Source organism: Pseudorasbora parva, chromosome 23 (assembly GCF_024679245.1).
Source record: "Pseudorasbora parva isolate DD20220531a chromosome 23, ASM2467924v1, whole genome shotgun sequence".
NCBI classification, from domain to species: domain Eukaryota; kingdom Metazoa; phylum Chordata; class Actinopteri; order Cypriniformes; family Gobionidae; genus Pseudorasbora; species Pseudorasbora parva.
In genome coordinates, this window is record NC_090194.1 from 26421216 (window position 1) to 26447618 (window position 26403).

Consider the following 26403-nt stretch of genomic DNA (forward strand, 5'->3'; position numbering starts at 1 on the left):
CCAAAAACCACCACTAGGCCAGTTTTATATATTTTGTTCAGTTGAGTTCTTACAATATCCCAAATGTTTCAACTATTTTAACCAATGAACCGGGCCGTCTGAGGGAGTCGCCTGTCAATTGTGTCATATCTGCCTCACCCTCGGTTTCCGAGCCGGATGTTATGAACAATCGCTCCAGCGGCCTTGTTCAGCTCCCTCAACATTCGGTCCTGCTCTGCTTCATACTACAGTAACGTTAATAACCGCATCCATGAATATAATTTCTATCGCAATTCTTTTTCACCGGCTGTGAGGTGAAGACCACATGTCCCAAGATTCTTTGCTCAAACTTGGCGTTATCAAAATATGCCTTTGTTTTGAATAGGCGCCCTTTAGCGGACGGAAAAGTTACATAGAGTGCAGCTTTAAGAGATGACCATTAGAAAGGCCCGAAAAGAAGCATGATCATAAAGGCTCAGACTCATAAATCTTGTATCTAGATATCGACAACCAGTTGTCGTTGACTGTCTGATGCATATTGCACAAAAAAATGGCAAGTGTTTTCTCAAAACAGATAGCTCTGCTCTGATTTGCTGGTTTAAGCAGTCTCCAGGAGTCAGGGTCTATTTTTTTATTTATTAGTTCAATGGGTTTACATGTTCCTTAGATCTGAAAGTAATTCAAGTTTGAGGCACAACTGATAACAAGAAAAAATGCAATCAGTTATTTGTGTTTCTACCTCTAAAGGAGGAATGCAGAGAGACATGTCTCAAACTGAAGAACATCAACAGAGCATTTTTTACAGAATGACAGATGCAGTCACTGAAAGCAGAATTCAAATGCTCGCATCGATCGCAGCGGCCGCTTCAAATACAGTGGCATCTGAGACGTCATGAAACCTCCATTTGTCCTGGAGCCTTTGAGAGTCCCCTGTCCTCTGCTCTGATCCTGCCAAAACACAGAGCCTCTTATTTGACAAATGTGCTCAAGGGATCCACAGAAACTTTTCCCTGTCACTTTATTTAAAGACACTGAGCAGCTGTGTTACCTGAGAACAGCATAAACCAAAAACCAAAAATAATTCATTTACTGAATATTACAGCATATTATCTACTTAGAATATTAACAAACACTATATTACAAAATGCTCTTTTTAAAAGGGAAAAAATGCAAGTACGACATTTTCAAATAATTACACAGACTCCAGACACCTGACCCCCAAATTCAAATCACTTAAATTGCCCCTATTATGCTTTTTTCGAATATTACCTTTCACTCAGTGTGCAATATATCTGTAATAGAGCTGAATGTAAAAGGTCTGAAAAACTTTAAATATCAAAGTGCACAACAAATAAAGCTAGCTACTCTGCTGTCTCAGACAACGACAACTTTGTCCTCTGTTGGCCACCGTAGCTTTTTTATGTGCTTCGAAAGAGAGTGATGAGTGGTGGACGGTTGCAATTTGAAACCTCACCTCTAGATGCCGCTAAAATTAACACATTGAACCTTTAAACTAAAAATAAGAAAGTATACTGTCAGTCTACTTTTTATGTACTTCTCAGAAATATACTTAAAAATACACTTAAGTATACTTAACATTTACTGACAGAAAAGTCTAAGTACATTTGGCTAATACTCAATCTTTTGATCAAGATACTTAAAAGTATAATTGGCTCTGGCATGCAATACAATATGCTTGTTTGAAAATATTGATTTATAAAGAAAACATATATGTTCCTAATTCTGAGCATGTGATTTTTTGTGTAGTCCAATTCAAATCAACGTTTAGTTTAGCCACAAATGAAAATTCTGTCGTCAATTACTTGGCCTCATGTCGTTCGACACCTATAAGACTTTCGTTCATCTTCAAAACATTAATTTGTGTTCCGATGATCTTAAGGGGCAGGTAGAGTAATTAATGACTGAATTTTCATTTTTGGGTTGAACTAACCCTTTAATTCTTTCTCCACCATTGACGAAAATGTCAGGCTCTCTTACACATCTTCTGAAAGAGTACAGAATCTCTGGTTCAAAACACAGCCGAAGATGCTGAAACAAGTGATAAAAGCATTGTTTACTACATAATCTAATGTGATCATCAAAAATTAAACAACATATAAATCAAAAGTGCTAAATGTTACCAAATTAAATGTCAACCCAGGATGAACTATAGGACTGTGCAGCTTTGGGGGTGTTGATGGACTCGATCTACTCCATCTATGTTTTGATCACCATTCTCTAAAATAGTCATGACAGCCTTTTTGTTCTAAATAATTGCTTTTTTAATGAAACTTACCCACATTCAAGTGATGATAAAAAAAAAAAAGAATGCATGAAGCTAAAATAAAAAGGTTTTTTTTTATTTTTTGAAAGCAGAGGCTCTTTCTTTTGATTGTTTGTTCAGATATTCATACCTCAAAATATTCTGGGGGCCATGAAAGTTTTTTGAAAATTATTAGAAATTCTGGTGCTGACTGGTGCTTTAAATAAATAAATAAATAAATAAATAAATAAATAAATAAATAAATAAATAAATAAATAATATAAAAAAAAGTTAAATTACACTTAAAGGTGTATCTCAAGTATAAAACATAATACATAAATAGGTACATAGTACTGTACTTAAAGTGCAAAAATATAGTTTACTGAGAGTATACTTCAAAGTATTAGCTTAGAAATCTAGACGGACCCTAGCGGCAACAAATCTAATCTGCCGCGAGTGTCGTCTAGGAACTCTCAATACAAGTCTGAGCTGTAATAGCCAAACTCTGGTCGGGCCAATCACATCGTGTATAGAGTCGGTGGGCGGGGCCATAATGACGTTAAGCTTTTCTCTGAGAAAAGAACAAAGAACGGCACTGAAGCCATTCTTATAAAGGGAAGATGTTTTCGGAGTTTAGCCGAACGGATACGGTGAAAGTTTAATCTTCCAACTAGCTCTGGTAGCGCTATCCTATCGTGTGCAGAGGGAGTTTGAAAGACAACCGTTTATCCCGCCCCTTGGATTGAGCTCTGTCAATGGTGAGGTTCCAGACCAAACATCTTGATGTTGGTCTGGCTTGTCAGGCTATCAAATTATACTTTCATAAACTAAAAAATGTGCTACACATATTTAACTAGTAAACTATCAGTATACCTGCCATCTACGTGATATGAAAGAAAACGTGATTCATCAGACCAGGCCAGCTTTTTCCATTGCTCCGTGGTCCAGTTTTGATGCTCACATGCCCACTGTTTCTGCTTTCAGCGGTGGGCAGAGGTCAGCATGGGCACCCTAACTGCTCTGCGGCTGTGCAGTCCTATACGCAACAAACTTCTAACTTCTTGAGCAATTTGAGCTACAGTAGCTCATCTGTTTGATCACACCACACGGGCCAGCCTTCACTCCTCACTCGGTCCACAATGAGCCTTAACCCTTTTGCTGGTTCGCCACTGTTCCTTCCTTGGACCACTTTTGATAGATTAAAAAAAACTGAGTACATTTTTTTCACTTGCTGCCTAAAATATCCCACCCACTAACAGGTGCCATGATGAAAAGATAATCTGTTATTCACTTCATAATGTTAAGCATGATCAAGTGTAAGTTCACTTCTACTTTTCCAATACAAACAATCTAAGTTTGCTGCTGTTACATTTAAAGTATATTAAAAATATGCTTAATATAAATACAAATCTTTTACAGTCCAAAAATTTTAATATATATATATATATACATATACATATATATATATATATATATATATATATATATATATATATATATATATATATATATATATATATATATATATATATATATAAAATAGTTACATTATAATAGTAAATATAAAACATATATTCTTAATAGTATTTAAAAAATATTGCCCCTTAATAAAAAAAAAAAAAAATATATATATATATATATATATATATATATATATATATATATATATATATATATATGTATATATATATATATATATATATATATATATATATATATATATATACATATATACATATATATATATATATATACATATATACATATATATATATATATATATATATATATATATATATATATATATATATATATATATATATATATATATAAAATAGTTACATTATAATAGTAAATATAAAACATATATTCTTAATAGTATTTAAAAAATATTGCCCCTTAATAAAAATAACTCTGCTCATGATTCATACATATTTATGAATGAATGAATGATTTATGTCGAAAAAGCAAAGGTTTGTTCTAGCTGTAGCTGTCAATCAAGGCTTGAGGGATGCAAAGACATTTGAAGGGCTGGTGAGATATTTACAAGATTAGAAAATTATTTTTGCGATAACATACTATTGAGGGCACATATGGAACACATATGGAAAAAGACGCATATCCCACGAAGAGCACAGCTGCTTTTCATTACTAAACAGTCTTGTGTTCTTCTGTTTTAATTAGAGATGTCATTAGAGAACTCTTTAAAACAACTTCACAGAGATAGTTCTGACACATTTCTTAAATTAATTCATGAAGAAAGCAAAATCGGAATAGAACATTTTTAGCCTAAAAAAAATTGTGTTAGTGTATGTTAAGACGCTGAAGACCCTGTTTTGCATTCTGAATCAGAGGCCAAGGAAACCATCAGGATACTAAATAATGAAATGTCACACATAACAAGAGGAGGATTAGGAGGCCGATGGACTTGTGGCATTTTAAAAGTCAAAATGTCAACTTGTAATCTTCCTCTTAAATATACCAATTTTATGGTTGTGTGGCTGCAGGTGCCTGGCATGTAAAGAGCATCAGCTTTGCGCTTTCAAGAGGATCAGCAAGTATTGATGCCCAAGGAAGTCGATGTCGCCGCCCTTTAGGCTGAAATAAAAACACTTGAAATCAATACAAGAACCATCACAGCGTGCTGATTGAATAAAGTGTTTTAAATGCCTTTTTGACACAAAAGGAAATGTGTGCGGATGGTCACACAGATAAAACGCTTCAATAAATGATTCCAGACACATTATACTGTCTGTCTATAATCTGCAGCCTTTCTTTATTAGAAAAGGCCATCTCAGATCAGCCTGCCATTGCTTATGGTTCAAAGCCGTATGCCATAACGCAATACAACCAACTTATCCTCACATTTCTATTTGACGGATGAACCGGATGTAATATCAGCCACGGTTCTGGATGGCCATATTAGCCCATGTGTGTAGATTTCTGCTTTTTTTCACATACACATAAAGTACATAAACCATCAGTAGAGCCCAAAAAGACAGATCCTTCAGTTTCTGAGAGAGATAAAGGGAGGGTTAGCATCTCAGCCCCACCTGCAGAGTTCAGACAACATGAGGATATTATGCCCGGTACACATTGTATGATTTTCCCCAAATGAAAGATTACCAATTGTGCCGATTTCTATGTTTGTGGCTCATAAACGGTGAGAGAGAGGTGTTGTCACTCTGTCAGAGATTTAGCATGATAATCTCAAAATGTCCTAAAAGTATGCAAACTGTTTTTGAAGAAAAAGTACATACTTTTGAGTATGTTGCAGAAAAGTAAGCAAGCTTTGGCGATACTACTTCGTCATCTTTAACGGACAGCTCTGTCATGCATCCTGTCATCTTTTTTTTCAGAAAGACTTATCTTTTGAGTGTTTTTATTATTCTATATTTTTACTTTTTTTTATTAATTTCTGTTTTTTTCCTTTTCCATTGTAGCACTTGAAAAGTGCGTTATAAATAAAATCTATTATTATTATTTAAACTGCCCTGTCAATCATCTTGTCATAGTTAAAACCCTGCACATTCGGTTTAATTTCATTTCCTACCCTTTCGGAAATAATTGTAGTAGCATTTTGATCTTTCATCTGGAAACTTCCCTCATGTGTTTGCAATTTAAATATAATGTTGTTCAAAAAAATAATAGCCAAAAGTATCATTACAAAAGTCCTCATTGCTGTTACAGGTGAAATATAATTTGGATAACACTGAATAAATTTCATTTCGTCAGGTTAGATGCTGATAAGTATTCACTCAAACCACCCTTTTTTTTAAACCTCTCACTATTTAAACAATATTTATCCGCGTTTGTAGTTCAAATCAAATCCTCGTCCAAGGCAATGGGTTTTGGACAATAAATACTACACGGATCTGAACTTCGATGTTCAAAACCGAAAATAATAGACCATCCGGGTATCGTTGGAATACTCATTTTAACATACTACAATTTGGGACATACTAATTCTATTCTCGAATACTATTTAGGATGGATAGTATGCGAATTGGGACGCACCGAGTGTGTTTGCTGCTACGACTGACGTCTACTGTTTAGCCAATAAAAATGCAACATGAAATGCGCATTGATCAACGTGACATGCTAAAACTTACTTACTTGTACCTCATGCTCTATTTACAAAAGTACCAGGTTGACCTAGCCATGACCACATTGTAGCTTACAATTCAATAGGTGTCATCATCATACAATCTACATACATGTCATACCCAAGTATATTACATCCGTGTCATGTGTAGATCCATTGTGGGTCGTAATGATCTTTTAGGATTGCCGAATTTGCAGTCTGTAGCAGGCATTAGAGAGCATTCTGCCATAATGACTCCCATTTACAAGCCATAAACTGACAAAGCGCCAGACTAATTATGTCAACTAGCAGCTTCTGAATAGCCCTTGATCAAGCTAATCACCAGCAATCCAAAAAACAGGTGTTGAACATTTTCAAACCCTCCCCTGAAATCAGAGGTATGAAAGGCAGAAATTGAAACCCTCAGAGTGTTTCCATGCTTCTGTTTCTGAATAACCAGAATACAAGGCACGGAATTATGAGAGGACCTGATAAGAAAGCTGCAGCAAAATGAATTCAGCAACAGACGTGAATAGACCTAGTGCGCACTTCTAAATTACTTCACATACTTCTGCCTGCATATAAATTATTTTTTTCTCCAGCAGCCTAAATGACTCATTCACTCTCGAATACTTCTAAAACTCCCGTTCATAGCTCAAAAAGTCACAATGACATTGACTATTTACCATCTAAAATGTATTTGATTAAAAAAAAACACAAAAGTCTCCTATAATGGTGGAAAAATCCACACAAGACCAAGCAGAAATTGACATTATGTAATGTGGAACCAACAAGTCAGAGAGGAACACCAGAAGTTTCATTTAAATGCTACATTTGTACACAGAAACGCCAGTTTCGTTCTTTAAAAATGTCTGTGTGTTTTAAATTGTAGTGTACTGTAGATGTTTCGGCACTTTACAGTAAAGAGCAAACCACAGAAAGCAATGATATTATATTTATTTTTATTTATTTGAGTAATTAGACTATAAACCCCCAGGGCCCTGTCATACACCCGGAACAATGCGGCCCCAGGTGCGACGCATGTTTTTTGCTAGTTTCAGCCTGACGCAGATATCATTTTTGCGTCCTGCACCACGCTATTTAAATAGCAAATACATTTGCGCCCATTTGTGCACACATCGTGCTGGTCTGAAAATGAGGTGTGTTTAGACACATTGTTGGTGCGTAGCTTTTTTGAGGCAACAAACCTGGAGCCCTATTTTAATGATCTGAGTGTATGGTCTAACAGGCTATTCTCACATAAATGCGTATAAATAGTACGAGTGTGCAATGTCGTGGAATGTATACGCCAAAACGTGCATATGACACGCATTTTATGGCGTATTATACATACGAACCCCCCACCCCACCACCCTAAACCTACCCAAGAGCGTGTCATATATACGCCCCACCACCCTAAACCTACCCAAGAGCGTGTGATATATTCGCCCCACCACCCTAAACCTACCCAAGAGCGTGTCATATATTCGCCCCACCACCCTAAACCTACCCAAGAGCGTGTCATATATACGCCATAAAGTGCGTATCATATGCACGCCAAAATGAGTTTTGGCGTATACATTCCACGACATTGCACACTCGTACTATTTATACGCATTTATGTGTGATCGGGTTGGTCTAAAGTACGGCGCAAGTGCACTTAGGGTGTGTCCGAATCCACTTTTGCTAGTTTAACGATGGGAAAAAATGGTTTGCACAATATAAACTCGCAATTGCATGATATAACTTCAGAATTCGGAGATATAAACTCGCAATTGCATGATGATAACGTCAGAATTTGGAGATATAAACTCGCAATTGCGTGATTTTAAGTCACAATTTTGACTTTTTTTCTCAGTCAGGATTGTGACATTATATCCCGCAATTGGGAGTTTAATTCTCAGAATTCTGACTTTGACTGGCAAATTGTGAGAGAAAAAATTCTGACATTATATAACAAAATTTCGAGTTGATATCTCAGAGTTCTGACTTTATAACTCACAATTGTGAGAAAAAAATTCTAAATTCTGAGATAAAAAAATCGCAATTACTCTTTTTCTTTTTTATTTAGTGGCGGAAATGGGCTTAGTTTTGGGCATAATTTGCAATAAGCCAATCAGAGTCTCATCTCCCATTCCCTTTTAAAATGCCAGTTGCATTCGCTTATACATGGCGGAATTTGCAAGCAGAAAAACTGAACGCTTCTCTAGCCAGGAAATGGATCTGCTCGTCCAATGGCGCCTACTTGCTCGTCATTACTGCAAATAATAATAAATTATTTAATACACACTGCTGCGGACATGTGTGTGTGTAATAAGCAAAGTGTACGCACATTGTGAACCTGCCTATAGGCGCATATTACTAACATCCTCTTTAAATAAATAAAAATATTGCAATATTTTCAGTAATGCAATAGCAACGCGCCTGAACACACCTCATTTTCAGACCAGGGCGCATGGGTGTAAAAATGGCCGCACAATGGACATGGGCGCTCAAATGGGCGCAAATGCATTTGATATTTAAAAACAATGTGGTACTGAACATGAAAATAATATATAGCAAAAACCTGTGCGTCTCGCTTGGCGGCGCATTGTGCCAGGTGTATGATAAGGCCCCTCGTTTAAAGTCAAGTCCGCCATGTACGTAAATAGTGAATCCGCCATGAAACTGGCTTTTAAAGGGAATGGGAGATGAGACTGATTAGTTTATTGCATGTTATGCCCAAAACACAGCCATTACTCATTACGAGAATAGGGACAACCCTTTTAGACCAAGCACCTGGTGCGCCAACCATTTTTCCTGTTGTTAAACTAGCAAAAGTGGATTCGGACATGCACTAAGTGCATTTGCGCCTTTAGACCATGCGCTTAGATCGCTATAAAAGCCCCCTTTTTGTTTATGTTGAAAATAGTATCATTATGCTTTAATTCAATTCGTTTTTTAAAGCTTGCATAAATTATAATTTAGGCTTTGATTTAAAAAGGTGCATATTTTAATAGTGTTAAAGTCCATTTGTGCAATACAACTGTCTCATTAAAATCTCATTGCAGAGTAGGCTACTTCTAAAGCAAACATGAGAAAACAGGATAGGACAGGAGGTATGCATCTCATTTGTACAACACAACATATGGCTGCCAAACATGCTGTGTCACTAAATTAAATTTAAACCGCAACAATACACTGACTTATGAAGCAGTTTTGTTATAAAAAACCTCTGTGCCATCTGCAGTCTATCCGTGTCTGTTAAAATGACCTGAATAAGCTGAGAGTCTGTTATTAGACTCGTAAAAACAACACAACTCTTCTGGTTTCATAAACGGGTCTGTTCGGGACGGTGGTAATCTGATCTTCAGGATTAGTGTCATTATCTTCTGCTGCAGGGACCCACAGCACAATCACTCTGTCCCGTTGTAACACTGCGCCGATATTTGACTTGTGAAATGGTGCAAAATTGAGGCGACTGATTCTATACATCTCATTTTCGAGACGCAATGTTAAGGTTCGTCTCGGTCTCTTTCTCTCTCGCAATTTGCTGTTGTCGAAATACTTTTTAAACAAGTTTAAAATTACATATATATATGCATATATTTCAATATACTATATTTATAATGACGTGATAATGAAAACATTCGTCATGTTTTGTTAAAATTCATCACGATACTCGCGTCGATCAAAGCGCTCGAGCAGCATACTGTTTCTATGGTTACTGCCACAGACTAACGTAACGCGTAAAAATGTGAAAATACGTGCCAAAACCAACGTTTAATATAACTTTTTTGCTTGCTGAAATACTATGCCCCATAATATACTTACAGGACCGCTCAAGCATTTTGTTTTTACTTACTTTGGGAGGTTCAAGTTATTCGCAGACGGCCGGTCTGGCCGTCTGGAGCTTAAAGTTAGGCGTCTCGAGACCTAATTCTGTTGCCCTGCGTCTGTTTATTTATTTGTTTATTTTTTATATCGCGTTAATGTGAGCGGACCCTGTTGACTTTCTTTCAACACTCTACAGATGAAGTTTACGCTTGACAGCTTCGTGCAGTCCTGCGATATTTCTGTTAAAGTATAACACGTGATCAATGAACCTCTAAATATCCTAAATTGTCTTATTAAATGCGCATTTTTAATTGTAGGATATGGCAAGTGTGGCGCTAACTAGGGAATAATTTGCCTGTAAAGCACCAGATAGCAGGTATCCCAGTCAATGTATCCAAGATGAATGTCTAACTCTATTACATACAGCAGCATTAGTAGATTTATGTACTTAAAAATAAATACTCACCTTGACAACGCGTGTCAACTGAAAGACTCAAAATGAGCAGCAGAAAGAGACAGTTCGTTTGGAGCTCGATCCTTACGCACATACTGAAACGACTCCTCGGGACACACTATAATGTGTCCTTGTGTCAAACAATCCAGCGAGAATGACTCGAATTTCAAATAAAATGTCCGTAAGGTCTTGTAAGCATATGGTCTATACTCGTCTTTCCGGGTGACTCGCGCAGAGAGAGAGCTCGACTCACGGGCTGTTATAAGCGGATTGCGCGGTGGAGGTTCAGGACCGCGGACAGCTCCAATCAACCTCAGCGCGCCTGGACACTTTGGACAGCAGCCTGGCGTTCATCCAGTGGCACTGGGCTTATTTAGAGCAGCAGCTTTTGTGTGTGGAGAGGCAGAGGAGAATTACATCAGATGCATGAGGATGGACATACCGTCCTAATGTAATGAGAACAAGTATAAACTTAACCCTAGGGAATACAGAAATTTAAAATGTTGGGGGGGGGGGGGGGGGCAGTGAGTGAATTGTTTTAGTGGGTAAAATAATAGCAATATTATTATTATAGACAGTATATTATTATAGACAGTGAGTGAATTGTTTTAGTGGGTAAAATAATAGCAATATATAAACAACATTGTTTTACATTTCAGGTTTTACATTTCAGAACAGATAAATATGGTTATCACAAAAAAAAAAAAACCCTGAAGATTTTATCACAGTAGCATATGTGTTGTTCTCCTAGAAGGTTTTAATAACTTTTTTCTACAACATACACACAAAAATTATAAAGTAAACAAATGTTTAAAACAGACTAAAGTGCAAAATAACTATAAAGAACAACTAGATAAAAAGGTTCATCAAGGCAAACTTTGAAGTGGGCTTGAAAAAGCTGGATCAGAAAGTTTGAAAACATTTTAAAATCTTGAAGGTTTTCAGTTTGTTTGTCCAGATTACAATTGTAAAATGTTGTGTTCAAAAATTAGCTGTTAAATCTTTAAAGGTGTCAGGAACTAGCTTTTAAAAAATTATACTGTTGTCTGAGGTCAACTTATGATGTTTGCATGGGTTTTACATTTAAAAACATCATAATAAATGAGTAATAGGCTATTTTATGTCCTGGTTTTGAGGCTCTCTCCTGGAATGCTTGGTTTTTATGTGCGTGGCACACTGAAAACTTGGAAGTAAACGCCCACGACTAGGATAAGATTTGCGTATTTAATGAGCTTCTGCTCCCCTATCAGTATTTGGGAATTGTTTTGAAAGCCTGTGGAAAAATGGCAACCAGAATCATTCATCCCACAGGGCTTGCAATGTGTCTTAATTAAAAAAATACAAAGATTTATCGCTCATCCACTCGTGATTGATTAGAATTTTTTTTTATTACTTAGCCCGTCTGATCAGTGGATATAACTTTGAACTGTACACACACACACACACACACACACACACACACACACACACACACACACACACACACACACACACAAAGCCTCACTGCAGAGTCAGTCAAAACAGTCTGAGCATGATCCATAATAGCAATGAACCAACAACACCTCAAATAAAGGATTCTTCAGCCTTTGACAGCATGCTAAGGTATGTTCAGTAAGACACATGCACATAATCAATAGATCAATATCAAGCAATCTATAAATACAATTTTTTACTCACATTAAGGCCCTTTCACACTGGACGCGATTTTGACGTGCGAAGTATTCGCGCGATGGTTTTTTTTCCCGAACAGCTGTTTGTGTAATGAGCACTTCCACACCGAACGCGAATGTGCTGAGGCGAAAAAACGACGTTTATTTTTTCCGTTTCGATGTCGATTTTTTTTTACTCTAGCGGCGACAAAAACGGCTTCAACCAAGCACATAAAAGGAAACGAAGGTGACGAAATGTCCAGTTGATGTCACAAGCTATTCAATCAACTTTAACCTTTGCCAGGCATGGCATTTCTCATGCTACAGACAGCAATATCTTATAACCTTTTATAAATAGTTGATTTTTTTTTTTTTTTACATTGAGTCCACAATTATGGAAAGTGAACGTGTTGCCATCAGTAGGCTACGTCTGTGGCACGGAAATGTTTACATTGTGACTCGACTGGAAACATCTGCTCGGATCGATTGTTTCCCTGAAGTGCACGGTTTGTCTCGTCAGATGCGCCGTCTCTGGAGGAGATCCTCAAATTGTCCCACAGACTTTAAAACCTTCTTCTTGGTTCTTTAAATAAAATGAAAAGCTCGTCTTCTCTGAATGATGAAGTGCCCGTGTTTTCTCGGCTGTCGCCGCGAATGTTTTGGAATGTTGGAGCTCTGAAACGTCGCAAATTCATGTCGCGGCTGATATGAATGGTTTTGACAGGAAATATTCGCTTATTCGTTACGCTTTTTTGTTACGCGTCTGGTGTGAAAGGACCTTTAGTGTGTTGCTTCATTCATTCATGTAATCTCATCCTGTCTGCAAATCCAGACTCTTGTTTAAAAACTAATCCGTAGTAAAAAATGAAGGAACAAACCCGCAATGTCTTCCCCACGTGAGCTGGATGTTCATTAAAAATAAAGTTCAATCATTTCCTCAAGACCAATCAAGACCAATAATTTGTATGTAGCAGACTTTAAAAAACTTGTACTTTAGCTTTTCTTCTAAAGCAAAATGAATTTCCTAGTATCACTATAAAGCTGATTTGAAGCAATCTGTGTTGTAAAAAGCACTATATAAATGAAGGTGATTTGACTTGTTTAGTTTTAACAGTTTATGCAACTGGCCCCAGGCTCTTTATTACACCCTGTACTGTATATTTGTCCAGACAGTTTTTTTAATGCTTGTATCTCATTGCTTATACCCTCAGCCAGAGATTTAAGATGCGAAGCACTTCTGTCTGCTTAGCTAATGAAAATCACAGCCGTGAAATAGACTGACCAATGTGTTGAGTTAATGAAGCGATCATCATCATCATCATCATCATCTTCACGGGCTCTAAATTCATTTCGGATGGGTTGCTGACTAAACAGCCGTTTCGATATTATTACTGAGAAGTTAATCTATAGCCTCCCGTATCAGGATAAATATTAATTTTGTCCTCATCAATAGCGGTATCAGGCCATCAAACTGCATTAATAATTAGGAAATAATTTAATTGAAACAATTTTAACAATTAAACATACAATTTTTTTAAAAATTATTTTCAATAAAACACATGCTAAAATATTGACAAACCTATATTTGTTGCTTTACATTTTTAAATGTGTGGGTTTGTCCATATTTGACCCAAACATTGGGTTGAAACGACCCAACATTTTTTAGTGTAATCATTACATATATATTTGTATATGACGACTACAAATAATTTTGTATATGAATCTATAATATTTGTATTTAAATGTATATAAAACAATATATTTGTGATTATATTTTTTTACAATTGTTATATAGATGTCACTAAATATATAAAAAAAGAATGTCACTGTGGCAAGGGGGGCATGGTTTTGCGAGGTCTGTGACGGGAGAGAGAGTCGGAGGACGAGCGGCACGTAAGTGAATCAGGGGCAAACGATGAACACCTGTCTCTTGTGTCAGGTTATAAGCCACGCAGGCGATGACGACAGGAGGAGAGAAGCTGGGACTTCACAGCGTGCTGGGACTCGAGCTGGAAATACGCAGAGAGGAATTGCTGAAAGAAACCGGAGAGACTTTTGAGAGAGACTGAGTTGAACAGTGCAAAGTCCTCACCCACATACACGAACATTATTACATTGGTGGTCAGCAACACCATTTGCGGACATCATCCAGGCGCTCGTGGGCCTACACAAGGAACAACATCAATCTATGCTGGAGATCAGGGAGGAGCAGGAACGGCAATTCCAGACGCTTTTCCTGGCCCAGCAGCAGGACCGCGAGCTGTTCCGGAGCTGCATCGATCGGGAGGTTTCAGCCGGGGACACATCATCTACCCCGGCCAGCGCCACCCGCATGCAGCTCACTAAGATGGGTTCGTAGGACGATCCAGAAGCCTTTCTGGACCTGTTCGAGCGGTCCGCGGAAGCATGTGGGTGGCCGCGACTGGACTGGCTGGTGCGCCTCATCCCGCTGTTATCCGGTGAGGCGCAGATAGTGGCCCAACAACTTCCAGTCCCAAACCTCCTGGTCTATGAAGACCTACGATGGGCCATCCTTCAGCGGGTCAGGCTCTCCCCCGAACAGCATCGCCAGCGATTCCGGTGGCCGCTGACCCTGGGGGAGAATAGCCAGCCCTTCGTGATGGCCCAGCAGCTCCAGGACCCCTGCCGCAGATGGCTGATGGCAGACCAGTCAACAGTCGACCAGGTCGTGGATTGAGTGGCACTGGAGCAGATTTTTTCGCGGTTGCCCAGGAAAACCGTACAATGGGTTTAGTGCCACAGGCCGACATCGCTGGACCAAGCCATCCTGCTAACGGAGGACCAAATGGTGGCGTGCCCAGGGGTCGGCGAAACCCTGCCGGCGGCTTCTCTCTTTCTCACCCCTCCCCTTTTTCTTCTCAGTCTCCTTACATACCAGGGGAGGGTATCTGCCATGGGGGCAGGCCCGGGGAAGGTTCGGGGGACTCCAGGACAGAGCGTCGGGCTCTTGAGCGCCATCCAGGGGTGCAGAGCCCATTGAGTTCACCCCAGCCTCCAGTCCCATTTCCCCTCTCTTTCCACACCAATTCCCTGGTTCCCTTCCTGCCACTGGGTCGGCGGGGAAGTCTGGGCCGGCTTGTTGGTGGTGTGGGGACCAGGGTCACTTGATAGATCGGTGTCCTGTGATGGAGGTGGGGACGCTGATCCGGGTCCCCAACGCGCCCCAGGCTGCCCCCGATCACGCCGGGCTGTACCAAATACAAGTGAGTATTCAGGGGGGTACCTATCCGGCTTTGGTGTATTCGGGGTGTAACCAGCCCGCTATCCATCAAAGCCTGATAAAAATCGTTGGCATTGGATAATGGCCGCTTGGTTAAGGTACGATGTGTGCACGGGGATGGGGTGGATTATCCGCTGGTGACTGTTATAATTCAATTTCGGGTTCAAAAACATAGAGTGGAGGTGGCAGTTAGTCTGCACCTCCGACATCCGCTAATTTGGGGGACAAATTTGCCAGCATTTGGTAGTCTATTGGGGTACTTATGTGTGGATGTCTCTTGGGGCAAAAGAAGGCGGGGAGAGAAAGCAGTTGTACAGGTGGGAGAAGCTGAGCCGGGACCAACAGGTACTGTTGCAGAGCAACGGAGCAGTGTTGAGAGGCTGAACCTCACTGACCGCAATGATTTTCCTCTGGAACAGTCCCAGGATGAGTCGCTTAATAATGTGTTTGCGCAGGTCCGATCAATCGACGGACAGCTTCTCCACCCTGAGCAGACGCTCTCATATCCTTATTTTGCCATATTAAAAGACAGGTTGTATCGAGTGACCCAAGACACTCAGTCCAAACAAGATACAACGCAGTTGTTCATTCCAAAAAGCCGTCGGGAAATGCTTTTCCAGGCAGCTCATTCTAATCCCATGGCCGGTCATTTGGGCAATCGGCAACACTAAATCGTTTAATGGTCCAGTTCTTTTGGCCGGGCATTCACGAGAACGTGCGCAGGTGGTGCGCGTCTTGTCGTGAATGTCAGCTGGTAAATCCACCGGCCTGTACAAAAGTGCCATTGCGCCCTCTACTGCTTATGCAGGTCCCCTTCGAAAGAATTGGCATGGACCTCATCGGACCATTAGAGCTATCTGCACGAGGGCATCGTTTTGCATTGGTCCTGGTGGATTATGCAACACGATACCCAGAAGCAATTGCCCTCCGTAGCATTTCTGCGAAGAGTGTTGCGGAGGCATTGTTTAGTTTAATCTCCCTAGTGGGGATCCCGAAAGAGATCCTCACTGATTAGGGCACGGCGTTTATGTCACGGACGTTACGCAAACTTTACGATTGTTGGGCATTAAATTGGTCCACACCAGCGTCTATCACCCACAGACGGATGTTTTGGTGGAACGATTTAATCGCACGTTGAAGACAATGATCCGAAAGTTTGTACAGGAAGACGCCAAAAATTGGGATAGATGGTTGGAACCCCTATTGTTTGCTGCAGCGAGGTCCCGCAAGCCTCCACCTGGTTTTCCCCGTTCAAGCTTCTCTATGGACATCAGCCCCGTAGGGTGTTGGACGTTCTTAGAGAAGCTTGGGAGGACAGACCTTCGCAGGGCAAAAACGAAATTCAGTATGTCATGGACCTGAAAACACAACTCGACACATTGGGGTGGCTATCCATGGACAATTTGTTACAGGCTCAAGACAAACAAAGCCGGCTGTACAATAGGGGAACAAAACTGCGTGAATATACACCGTGAGATAAAGTGCTTGTATTACCCAACTTCTAGCTCAAAATTACTCGCCAAGTGGCAAGGGCCCTTTGTGGTCACACGGCGAATAGGAAATCTTGATTATGAGGTAGTGCGGTCGGATCGGGGCAGGGCAAATCAAACATACCACCTCAACCTCCTGAAAAAGGGGAGGGAGGCAGAGTCAGTGATGCTGGCAATGGCGGTAAGCGGGGAGGAGGATCTTGGGCCAGAGGTGAGCACAAAAGGTACATCCCTCGTTCTGGCCCCAGGGGGAGATCACCTCTCGCCGTTGCAGCTCACTGACATAGCCCAGTTACAGGAAGTTTTTTCCGATGTGTTCTCGCCCGTTCCTGGTCGAACGAATCTCATTCAGCCCCATATCGAGACGGAGACGGGCATGGTAGTTTGCCGTCGGCTGTACAGGTTACCAGAACACAGTAAGGTTACAAACATAAAAAAAAAAAAAAAAAAAAAAAAAAAGGTTACCAGAACACAAAAAAAATGGTTCAGGAAGAATTAGAGGCGATGCTGGATATGGTGATAGAAGAATCCCACAGTGATTGGGCCAGCCCGATAGTTTTAGTTCCTAAAACGGACAGCTCAGTCCGATTCTGTGTCGATTATCGCAAGTTGAACGCTGTGTCGAAATTCGATGCATATCAAATGCCAAGGTTTGCTGAGTTGCTCGATCGGCTGGGCACGGCTCGTTTTTATTCGATACTGAATTTAACAAAAGGATATTGGCCGATCCCCTTAACGCCCTTATCTAAAGAGAAAACAGCCTTTACGACGCCGTTTGGATTACACCAATTTGTCACGCTTCCATTCGGGTTGTTTGGAGCTCCGGCCACGTTTCAGCTGCTCATGGATAAAATTCTTCGGCCGCATGCTGCATATTCTGCTGCATACTTGGAAGACATCATCCTCTATAGCAGGGCTATTCAAATCTTACCCTGGAGGGCCAATGCAGTGCAGAGTTTAGCTCCAACCTTAATCAAACACACCTGAACATGCTAATCATTGTCTCCAGGATCATTAGAAAATCACAGGTGTGTGTGTTTGATCAGGGTTGGAGCTAAACTCTGCAGTGCATTGGCCCTCCAGGGTAAGATTTGAATAGCCCTGATCTATGGTAACGATTTTCAGTGGCATATGGAGCATGTGCGAGCCGTGCTGAGATAGCTGAGACTGGCCGGGCTAACGGCCAACCCGAAGAAGTGTGTGATTGGGCGCGTGCGGTCAGGTATCTGGGTTTCCACTTGGGTCATGGGCAGGTGCGTCCACAAATTGACAAAACAGCAGCAGTTGCGACCTGCCCGAGACCCAAGACCAAAAAGGAGGTGAGGCAGTTCCTTGGGCTAGCGGGATATTATAGGAGGTTTGTTCCTAATTATTCGGACCTTACTACCTCACTGACTGACCTCACTAAAAAGGAAGCACCAGACCCGGTCAGTGGTCAGAGCTGTGCCAGCAGGCTTTTACTCAGGTGAAGGCTGCTCTGTGTGGTGGGCCGCTCTTACAATCACCCGATTTTTCTCTCCCTTTTATGTTACAGACTGATGCATCGGACAGGGGGCTGGGGGCAGTCCTGACCCAGGAGAGGGAGGGGGAGGAGCGGCCGGTACTGTACATAAGTCGCAAGCTCTCTAAGAGAGAGACGATGTAATGCACCATCGAAAAGGAATGCTTGGCAATCCGGTGGGCCGTTCTTACCCTCCATTACTATCTCCTGGGGATTATGGTACACTTATAATAAGTGTTTATATTGGGACTATTTCAGACCGGTCTGGTAGGACCCGCTGCGGAGGAGCACAGTCCCTGCGTGACTCGCCATAGACATAAACAGAGAGAAGAAGCTCCGGCTTCAATGTTCTTTCGCAAGACGCATGCAGTTCTGTTTATTAACTACTAGAGCGCAAAAAAAGTCACAGACTGCAGCTTTAAATAAAATATTATATATTGATGTATCAATATGTAATCAAACAAAATATATAAACATGGTAAACAATTTTAATAATTTAATAATTTTAGTTTTTCAGTTAGTTTAATATGTGATTTCTTGATGTAATCTTTCTTGTTTAAATGTCACTTTCAAAGATTAATATTACAATTATGAAAGGTAAAATTCGTTTTTCTAAAGGCAGACCTACTTGATTATATATGTATCTTCCCGAGGGTTTGGAAACTAGTGTGAAAAGTGTGATTCAGGCACCAAGCTTTTCACAGCTGCCAGATATTTTTGTCTCAGTCTGCTGATGTCATGGCCTCCCTCTGTTCTGCTAAATGAGCCTTTCTCCCTGAAAACATTTCCACTCAGGACTGGACAGCTCTGCCTGTACTGATGAAGTCATTCTGTCAACATGAGCAGAAACAATGTCTTTCATACCCAAGCACCCTGCGTTGACTGTATGCAGTGAGGATGTCTATAAAACCTGAGTGGTATCTGTTTGCATCTCAATAGCAGCTGATGTTTGTGAAATGGCTTTTTTTCATAATAGCTGCAGTAACAACATGAATGAGATCATGTGATTTGAAAGAATGAAAAGAAACCTTTCCAAGGTTTCTCCAATATCGCAATGGCCATAAACCATAAAGCTGTCTGCCTTCCATATTCAGACTCCACAATATGTTACATGACCCACACAATCCATGCAGCCTTAGTATGTTTCTTTCAACAAATCATCAAAAAAGCCACACATCTGAGATTAAGCATACTTGAACCTTCCTTCTATACTTTCATAACATTGTACATCATGTTCTGAGGTTTTTTTTTTAGAATGGCTGCTGAGATTGTATCAGCATGAGATTATAAAACAGAGTTTTATGTTTTTACACAAAGGATTTCGCCTCAGGAGGGAACAGGTACAGTCTGACCCTCAGGTTTAAGTCGTGATTTAAAAAAAAAAGTTTCTCTTTCACATTTGAGAACACTCTCTCACACCTGTGACCACTTCTAAGCCCAAGTAAATTATTCATCAGGCAAGAACAAACATTACTCTGTTTGCATGTTGGGGTGGTAAAATTAATATTCATGAGGCTGGGACCGAAGCTCAGACTGCTAATAAGTCATTTTAGCAGAAAATGGGTAGTTGAAATGACATTTCAAGCAGTGACGGCAGCGTCCTGTGGTTATGCTACATCTATAACTGTTTTAAACACCAAAATCTTAATGCATTTTATTACCACACACATTAATTGGGAGAAATATTTTATATAATATTTTTTATTTATTCATAAATTCAATACAGAAGGCGGTCTGGCGGGAGCTAGATATTTAATTTTATAGCGTGTTAAATATGGATATTTTTCTTACACAAATACATCAATTTGCTTCAGAAGGCCTTTATTAAAACCTGTGTGGATTACTTTTAAAATGGATAGATGCACCTTTTTGGGCTGCCATTATAAAGCTTGGCTTAGCCAGGATATTTTTTTAATGTAACTCTGATTGTATGCGTCTGAAAGAAGAATGTCATATAGACCTACACTCTAAAAAATTGCTGGTATTTGGCACTAAAAGCGGTTTTGGCTTGTAATCATAGGGGAACCACTTATGGTGCCAAATAGCACCATATCTTTAAAGGTGCTCTATAGCACCTTTGTCAAATGGTGCTATGTAGAACCCATAAGAGGTGCCATATCGCATTTTATTTATTCCTCGATAATGGTGCTAAACGGCACCAAAAGTAGTTATTTGGTATGTAAAGAACCTTTAAAGGGGCTTGAAAGGTTCTTTGTTCAGCAGTGGTGCTATATAGCACCTTTATCACCCCAAAGAACCATGAAGAACTGCTAAAGAACCATCCAGGGGCTTAAAAGGTTCTGTATATGAGAACTGGTGAAGAACCACTGAAGAACAACTGAGATTTAGTGCTATACAGCACTTAAAGTGGTTCCCCTATGATTACAAGCCAAAGAACCCCTTTTAGTACTATATAGCACAGTTTTTTTTAGAGTGTAGGATGGCTTGAAGGTGAGTAAATCATGGGGTAATTTTCATTTTTGGGTGAACTATCCACCATGGCACTGACATACACTATATTGGCAAAAGTTTTGGGACACCTGCCTTTACATGCACATGAACTTTAATGACATCCCATTCTTAATCCGTAGGGTTTAATATGGATTTGGAACTATACCCACCCTTTGCAACTATAACAGCTTCAACTCTTCTAAAAAGTCTTTCCACAAGGTTTACGAGTGTGTTTATGGGAATTTATGACCATTCTTCTTGAAGCGCATTTCTGAGGTCAGGCACATGTTGGATGAGAAGGCCTGGCTTGCAGTTTCTGCTTTAATTCATCCCAAAGGTGTTCTATTGGTTTGAGGTCAGGACTCTGTGCAGGGCAAAGCAAATGTCCTCCACACTAAACTTCCTCATCCATGTCTTTATGGGCCTTGCTTTGTGCACTGCTGTGCAGTCATGTTAGAACAGGGAAGGGGCCACACCCAAACTGTTCCACACAAAGTTGGGAGCATGAAATTGTCCGAAATACATTGGTATGCTAAAGCATTACGTTTCTTTCACTTGAACTAAGGGGCCAAGCCCAAGCCCTGAAAAACATCACCATGCCATAATCCCCCCTCCATCAAACTTTATGTACGCGTAAGTACCGTTCTCCTGGCAACCGCCAAACCCAGACTCATCCATCGGATTGGTGATGTGAGTCCTGGATACAGTTGCTCGGTCATGGAAACCCATTCCATGAATCTCTCTACACACCATTCTTGAGCTAATCTGAAGGCCACACAAAGGTCTGTAGCTATTGACTCTGCAGAAAGTTGGCGAATTCTGTACCTAAGCATGTGCTGACCCCACTCTTTGATTTTACATGGCCTACCACTTTATGGCTGAGTTGCTGTTGTTCCTAATTGTTTCCACATTTGTTATAATACCACTAACAGTTGACCGTGGAATATTTAGTAGTGAGGAAATTGCACAAATGGACTGGCAAAGGTGACAAACTATCACGGTACCATGCTTGAATTCACTGAGCTCCTGAGAGCGACCCATTCTTTCACAAATGTTTGTAGATGCAGTCTGCATGCCTAGGTGCTTGATTGTATGCATATTTGCCCATGGAAGTGATTGGAACACATACATTCAATGATTTGGAGGGGTGTCCCAATTCTTTTTGCAATATAGTGTATTTTAAGATACCTCAGTGCAAGTTGCATTCAGTTAAAACAGTAATGCATTTTAGTCTGAGACTAGGCTTAAGCTTTGTCTGTGAACCCAGAGGTTAGACTATATAAACATTGTTTCACATCACAACTCTTAAATGCGTGAAGACGAGGTCCTCAACATCTTCTGTGATAGCTGCGTGGAAGGTTGAAATGGTGCACGAGGCTGCAAAACCAAACAAACAGCAAATATCACAGCGGTAACAAAGAGTCCCCTTGCTCATTGATTATATCACTGTCTGCTTTCTGATCCAGAATTATTTTCTATTGTCATCCTGGTTGTACAGCAGCTCACGCACAAACATGTAGCGCGCACAGATATCTGATCAAACACAACAAACCTTTTTTTTAATCAGTCACTACACTGAATTCCAACTTAAAGTGCCAACAGTGGAGTTGGGAAATTAAAATCACATTCATTTTCTCATTGACTGTTAGAGAAGCATTAAAAGTTGTTTCACAATGTTCTTTGATTCTAAATCAGTCTGCATGGTGGAACAAGAACTTAGTAGTTAGTGCCTACTCCTGTATAACATTGCAAATTATGTCATTGATTCAGTCTCCCCTTCAGGCAATTTAAGATACTTGAATATTTTGCAATAAACCTCAAATAAATGGTATTTTATATATAAAGCTAATGATTAATAGTCAATAGTTTCATAAAACTGATTCAGCTGCATCTTTTATAAATGCTTATTTAGACAAATGAACGTAGAAAATTTGAATCAAGAAGTCCACCCCAAAAAATGTGGGAGGTCACTATTGCGCTCTATATTACCTAAAACCTAGAAGGTCTAACTAAAGCTAGAAAGCTAATGGCAGTTGCTCGGCTGCCAAATGTCCATCCGGAAGTAGAATATATGACCTTTCCTCAAACAAGTACCATGCCGTATAAAGGTCAGAGGTTATTCTGACTCTGTAGATGTGCATTAGTGAAATTAATCTCTGGGGTCCCTAACTGATTTATTCCAGTGATTTATGGCCAAGCACTGATAATTCACTTACGAAGAGAGAATGCATGCTCTATTAAACTGCAACTGACCTTCACACCGTCAGAAATCTCACACCCACAGTATTACATTGCAGGATTGCTGGACTGGAGGAAATTCTGTTGAAAAGAGCTATAAATGTTTCATTTAAGCTCCAGGTTTTATTATTTAAGAATATGTCTATAGGAACCATCTTAACAGCTTTTTCATTAGCTGATCTTTATGGGAAAGGGTTGGCAGCTGGCCTGCAGGGTTGGACTGGTCCTGGCTGATGCATTTTGTCAGCAGTATGATCAGGTTGCAGAGAGTCAAGGTTTATTATCTCCGTGCTCTACACCGTAGATCTACAATAACATTTCACCAGACGCAAAGAACACATCAGTGTTTCTGTGTTCCTGTCAGATCTGACAGTTAGTGAACACATTTAGATATACAAATTGTACACAAATTGCTAAGCAGCTTCAGTTTCGAAAAATTGTGAGCGCCTTGCTTACTAATGCTTACAATGGAATCCTAACTGAAACACAACCTGATAATGGACCCTTTTCACATTTCCAGAGTTTGCAAAAGTTGTCATAGTTGGGTAAACTCCTATTGCTCCAATAGAGTGCCACCCACTTTTTTTCAACGGCATACTTTCCATTGATTTTTCCCATAGGGATTTAAAAAAAGTATTTTTTAAAGCATTTAAGCCATAAACCAATCCACGATCAGCTACGAGGTGAATTACAGCTTTGAGGTGAAGCAAAAAAGTATTAAAAAATCTGACAAGATTGTGTATTTAACCTCTTAAAGGGTTAGTTCACCTAAACATCAAATTTATATCATTAATGACTCACCCTAATGACGTTCCACGCCTGGCTGACCTCCGTTCATCTTCGGAACACAGTTTAAGATATTTTATATTTAGTCCGAGAGATTGTGTCTCTCCACTGAAAACGTATGCACAGTATAGACCCCTTCAATGTTTGTAAACATCGCAGGTGCGCGTGCAGCATGGGGTCAGAAAAGCAACGCGATCTACTGTAGTCATAGTGAAAGCGCTAATGTAAAGACAGTCTGCAGCATGCCACAGGTCAAATTCCCAAATATATCAAACTTCACCTAACTATTGAATCAGTCTACAGTTTACAGAAAACATTTTGTTTACTTATGGCTTAACTCTACCATCATTGTCACAATGTTGGCGCTAGCCTGCGGCTAACTACTTTTTTTACCTTGGCTTAAGTCAGCTAATGGACCAGCTTATAGGTTCATTGCAAAGGGCAAGTATTTATAAGGCACATATAAAACACAGACAATGACTATAAACATACCAATTTATATTGTTTGCTAGATTAAATGCAAATACAAAAGCATCGTTAGCCAAAAGCATCATTAGTTTCATTGTTATCAACATAGTTCGAGTCTGTGTTTCCCGAAATCATCGTTCGAACGAACATCCATAAACACCATTGCAAACTTGTGTGGTGGCAACGATAGCTCTCGACCTGTGCAGCATTGTCTTGTTTGCATGAAATGTGGACTTAATAAATCCTTATCTTGAGCAAAATAAAGCAAGCTGACATTCAGTGCGATCATATATTTTATTTTGAATTCATACAAATGTCATTTATGTCTTTTAGTTTGTCAATGCACCTTTTTTGAAGAGCGCATGTGTGAACATTAAGAATTACGAGATTATGAACGAATCTGGAAATGAAGCAAAATAACGGAGAAAAAAAGAGAAATAGTCCTCAGATGCCATGTCTATAATTTATAGCAAAAAAATCTAGCATGAATTCGATCTCAAGTTAATTCATTAAAAGCAGTAATTACTCCACCACCTGCGTGGCATTAACCCACCCCATGCCCGTTATAGCTTGCAGCCACATATATCGTCGATGTTCTTTAATGGATGAGATCCTGTGGAAATCCTGAAAAACATGACTCCACAACTGGTGCAATTTTCACAGTTCACGATGCAAGTAGGCATTTTTTTCTTGACGAGAAATTCTCTGGTTAACATACAATTCAATGGGATGGAATGAACTTTCTGACCCCGACATGCGCACTGCGAACTGTGAATTTTCCTGTGACGTCACCCGTGAAGGGGTCTACACTGTCCCTTTCCAGAAGGACCAGAAAGGGAATAAAAACATAATCAAAGTAGTCCATATGTGACATCTGTGGATTAGTTAGAATCTCTTGAAGCATCGAAAATACATTTTGGTCCCAAAATAACAAAAACTACGACTACAGCATTGTCTTCTCTGCCGGGTTTGTTTTCAATCCTCAAACAAGGATTCAAATTATGAATCAGCGGATTGATTCATGATTCGGATCGCGTGTCAAACTACCAAACTGCTGAAATCACGTGACAATGGCGATCCGAAACATGAAGCGATACGCTGATTCATAACCGTTTGAATATTTGTTTGAGGAGATAATAAATTAGATGATAAATAAATGTATTTACTTAACTGTAATTGCCATGTATAACCTATTTATTGAATGTAACGCGTATATGAATGTTTATTAAATGTCCCTAGAATCCTGAGTGTGGGGTCTGCATCACTGAAGATCCGAGATGAGGTGAGGTCTCTCTCCTTAACTTTTTCAGACACAGCAACCACAGGTGCTCTCTTCTTCTGCCACCGCTGCTTTTGTGGACTTCAGTGTTGCATCTGAGAAGCCTGAGTGCGGAGACTGGACATTCTCAGATGAATCACTGTAAACCAGAGATTTGGTGCATGAAGTTTCTTTTTCCTCCACTTTTTCACACCACTGCCATGAGGTAGGATGCCCATACGCATGCTTCTCAGATATGGGGGCGGAAACCTCCATTATGGCCCACCACTGCCCCACAGCAAGGGCCATCATAAACTCCTCTAATAGTTCAGAAGATGAGGACTGCTCTATGCTCTCATGAAAATAAGTGGGCATGGTTGAAGATGGTCAAAAGATGATTGTAAGAAATGAACAATACTGCCTTTGTGCAATCTACATCTGTGAAACACTGTTAAAGAAAGATAAATTGAAGTGATGAGTTGAGTAAACATACATGGTAACATATAGGATAAAAGAGGCAAGGGAGGATGAAAGCCTCTTTAAAATGTATTCAAAATAAACAATAAAGGTGAAAACGGTCAGCTTTTGTCATTTTTTGTTTTTATCAATTTATCTACTAATGTGCATAACGCAGATGCATATAAAGTAAATAGAATAAATGTATTCTATATACTATATAGAATAAATGTAAATAAATGTTAGCTTCTGTCAAAAATGTGTCTTTT

At 39.8% G+C, this 26403-nt stretch overlaps 1 protein-coding gene across 1 annotated transcript in view; it reads right to left on the reverse strand.

The window, feature by feature from the left end:
• The window catches only part of sez6a (seizure related 6 homolog a), a 72853-nt gene extending 61813 nt beyond the window's left edge, over nucleotides 1-11040 (reverse strand). The window contains exon 1 of the mRNA XM_067433787.1: nucleotides 10609-11040. Coding sequence (XP_067289888.1) covers nucleotides 10609-10690 — 82 coding nt within the window. The 5' untranslated portion in view covers nucleotides 10691-11040. The remainder of the gene's footprint in view (nucleotides 1-10608) is intronic.
• Nucleotides 11041-26403: the final 15363 nt, after the last annotated feature.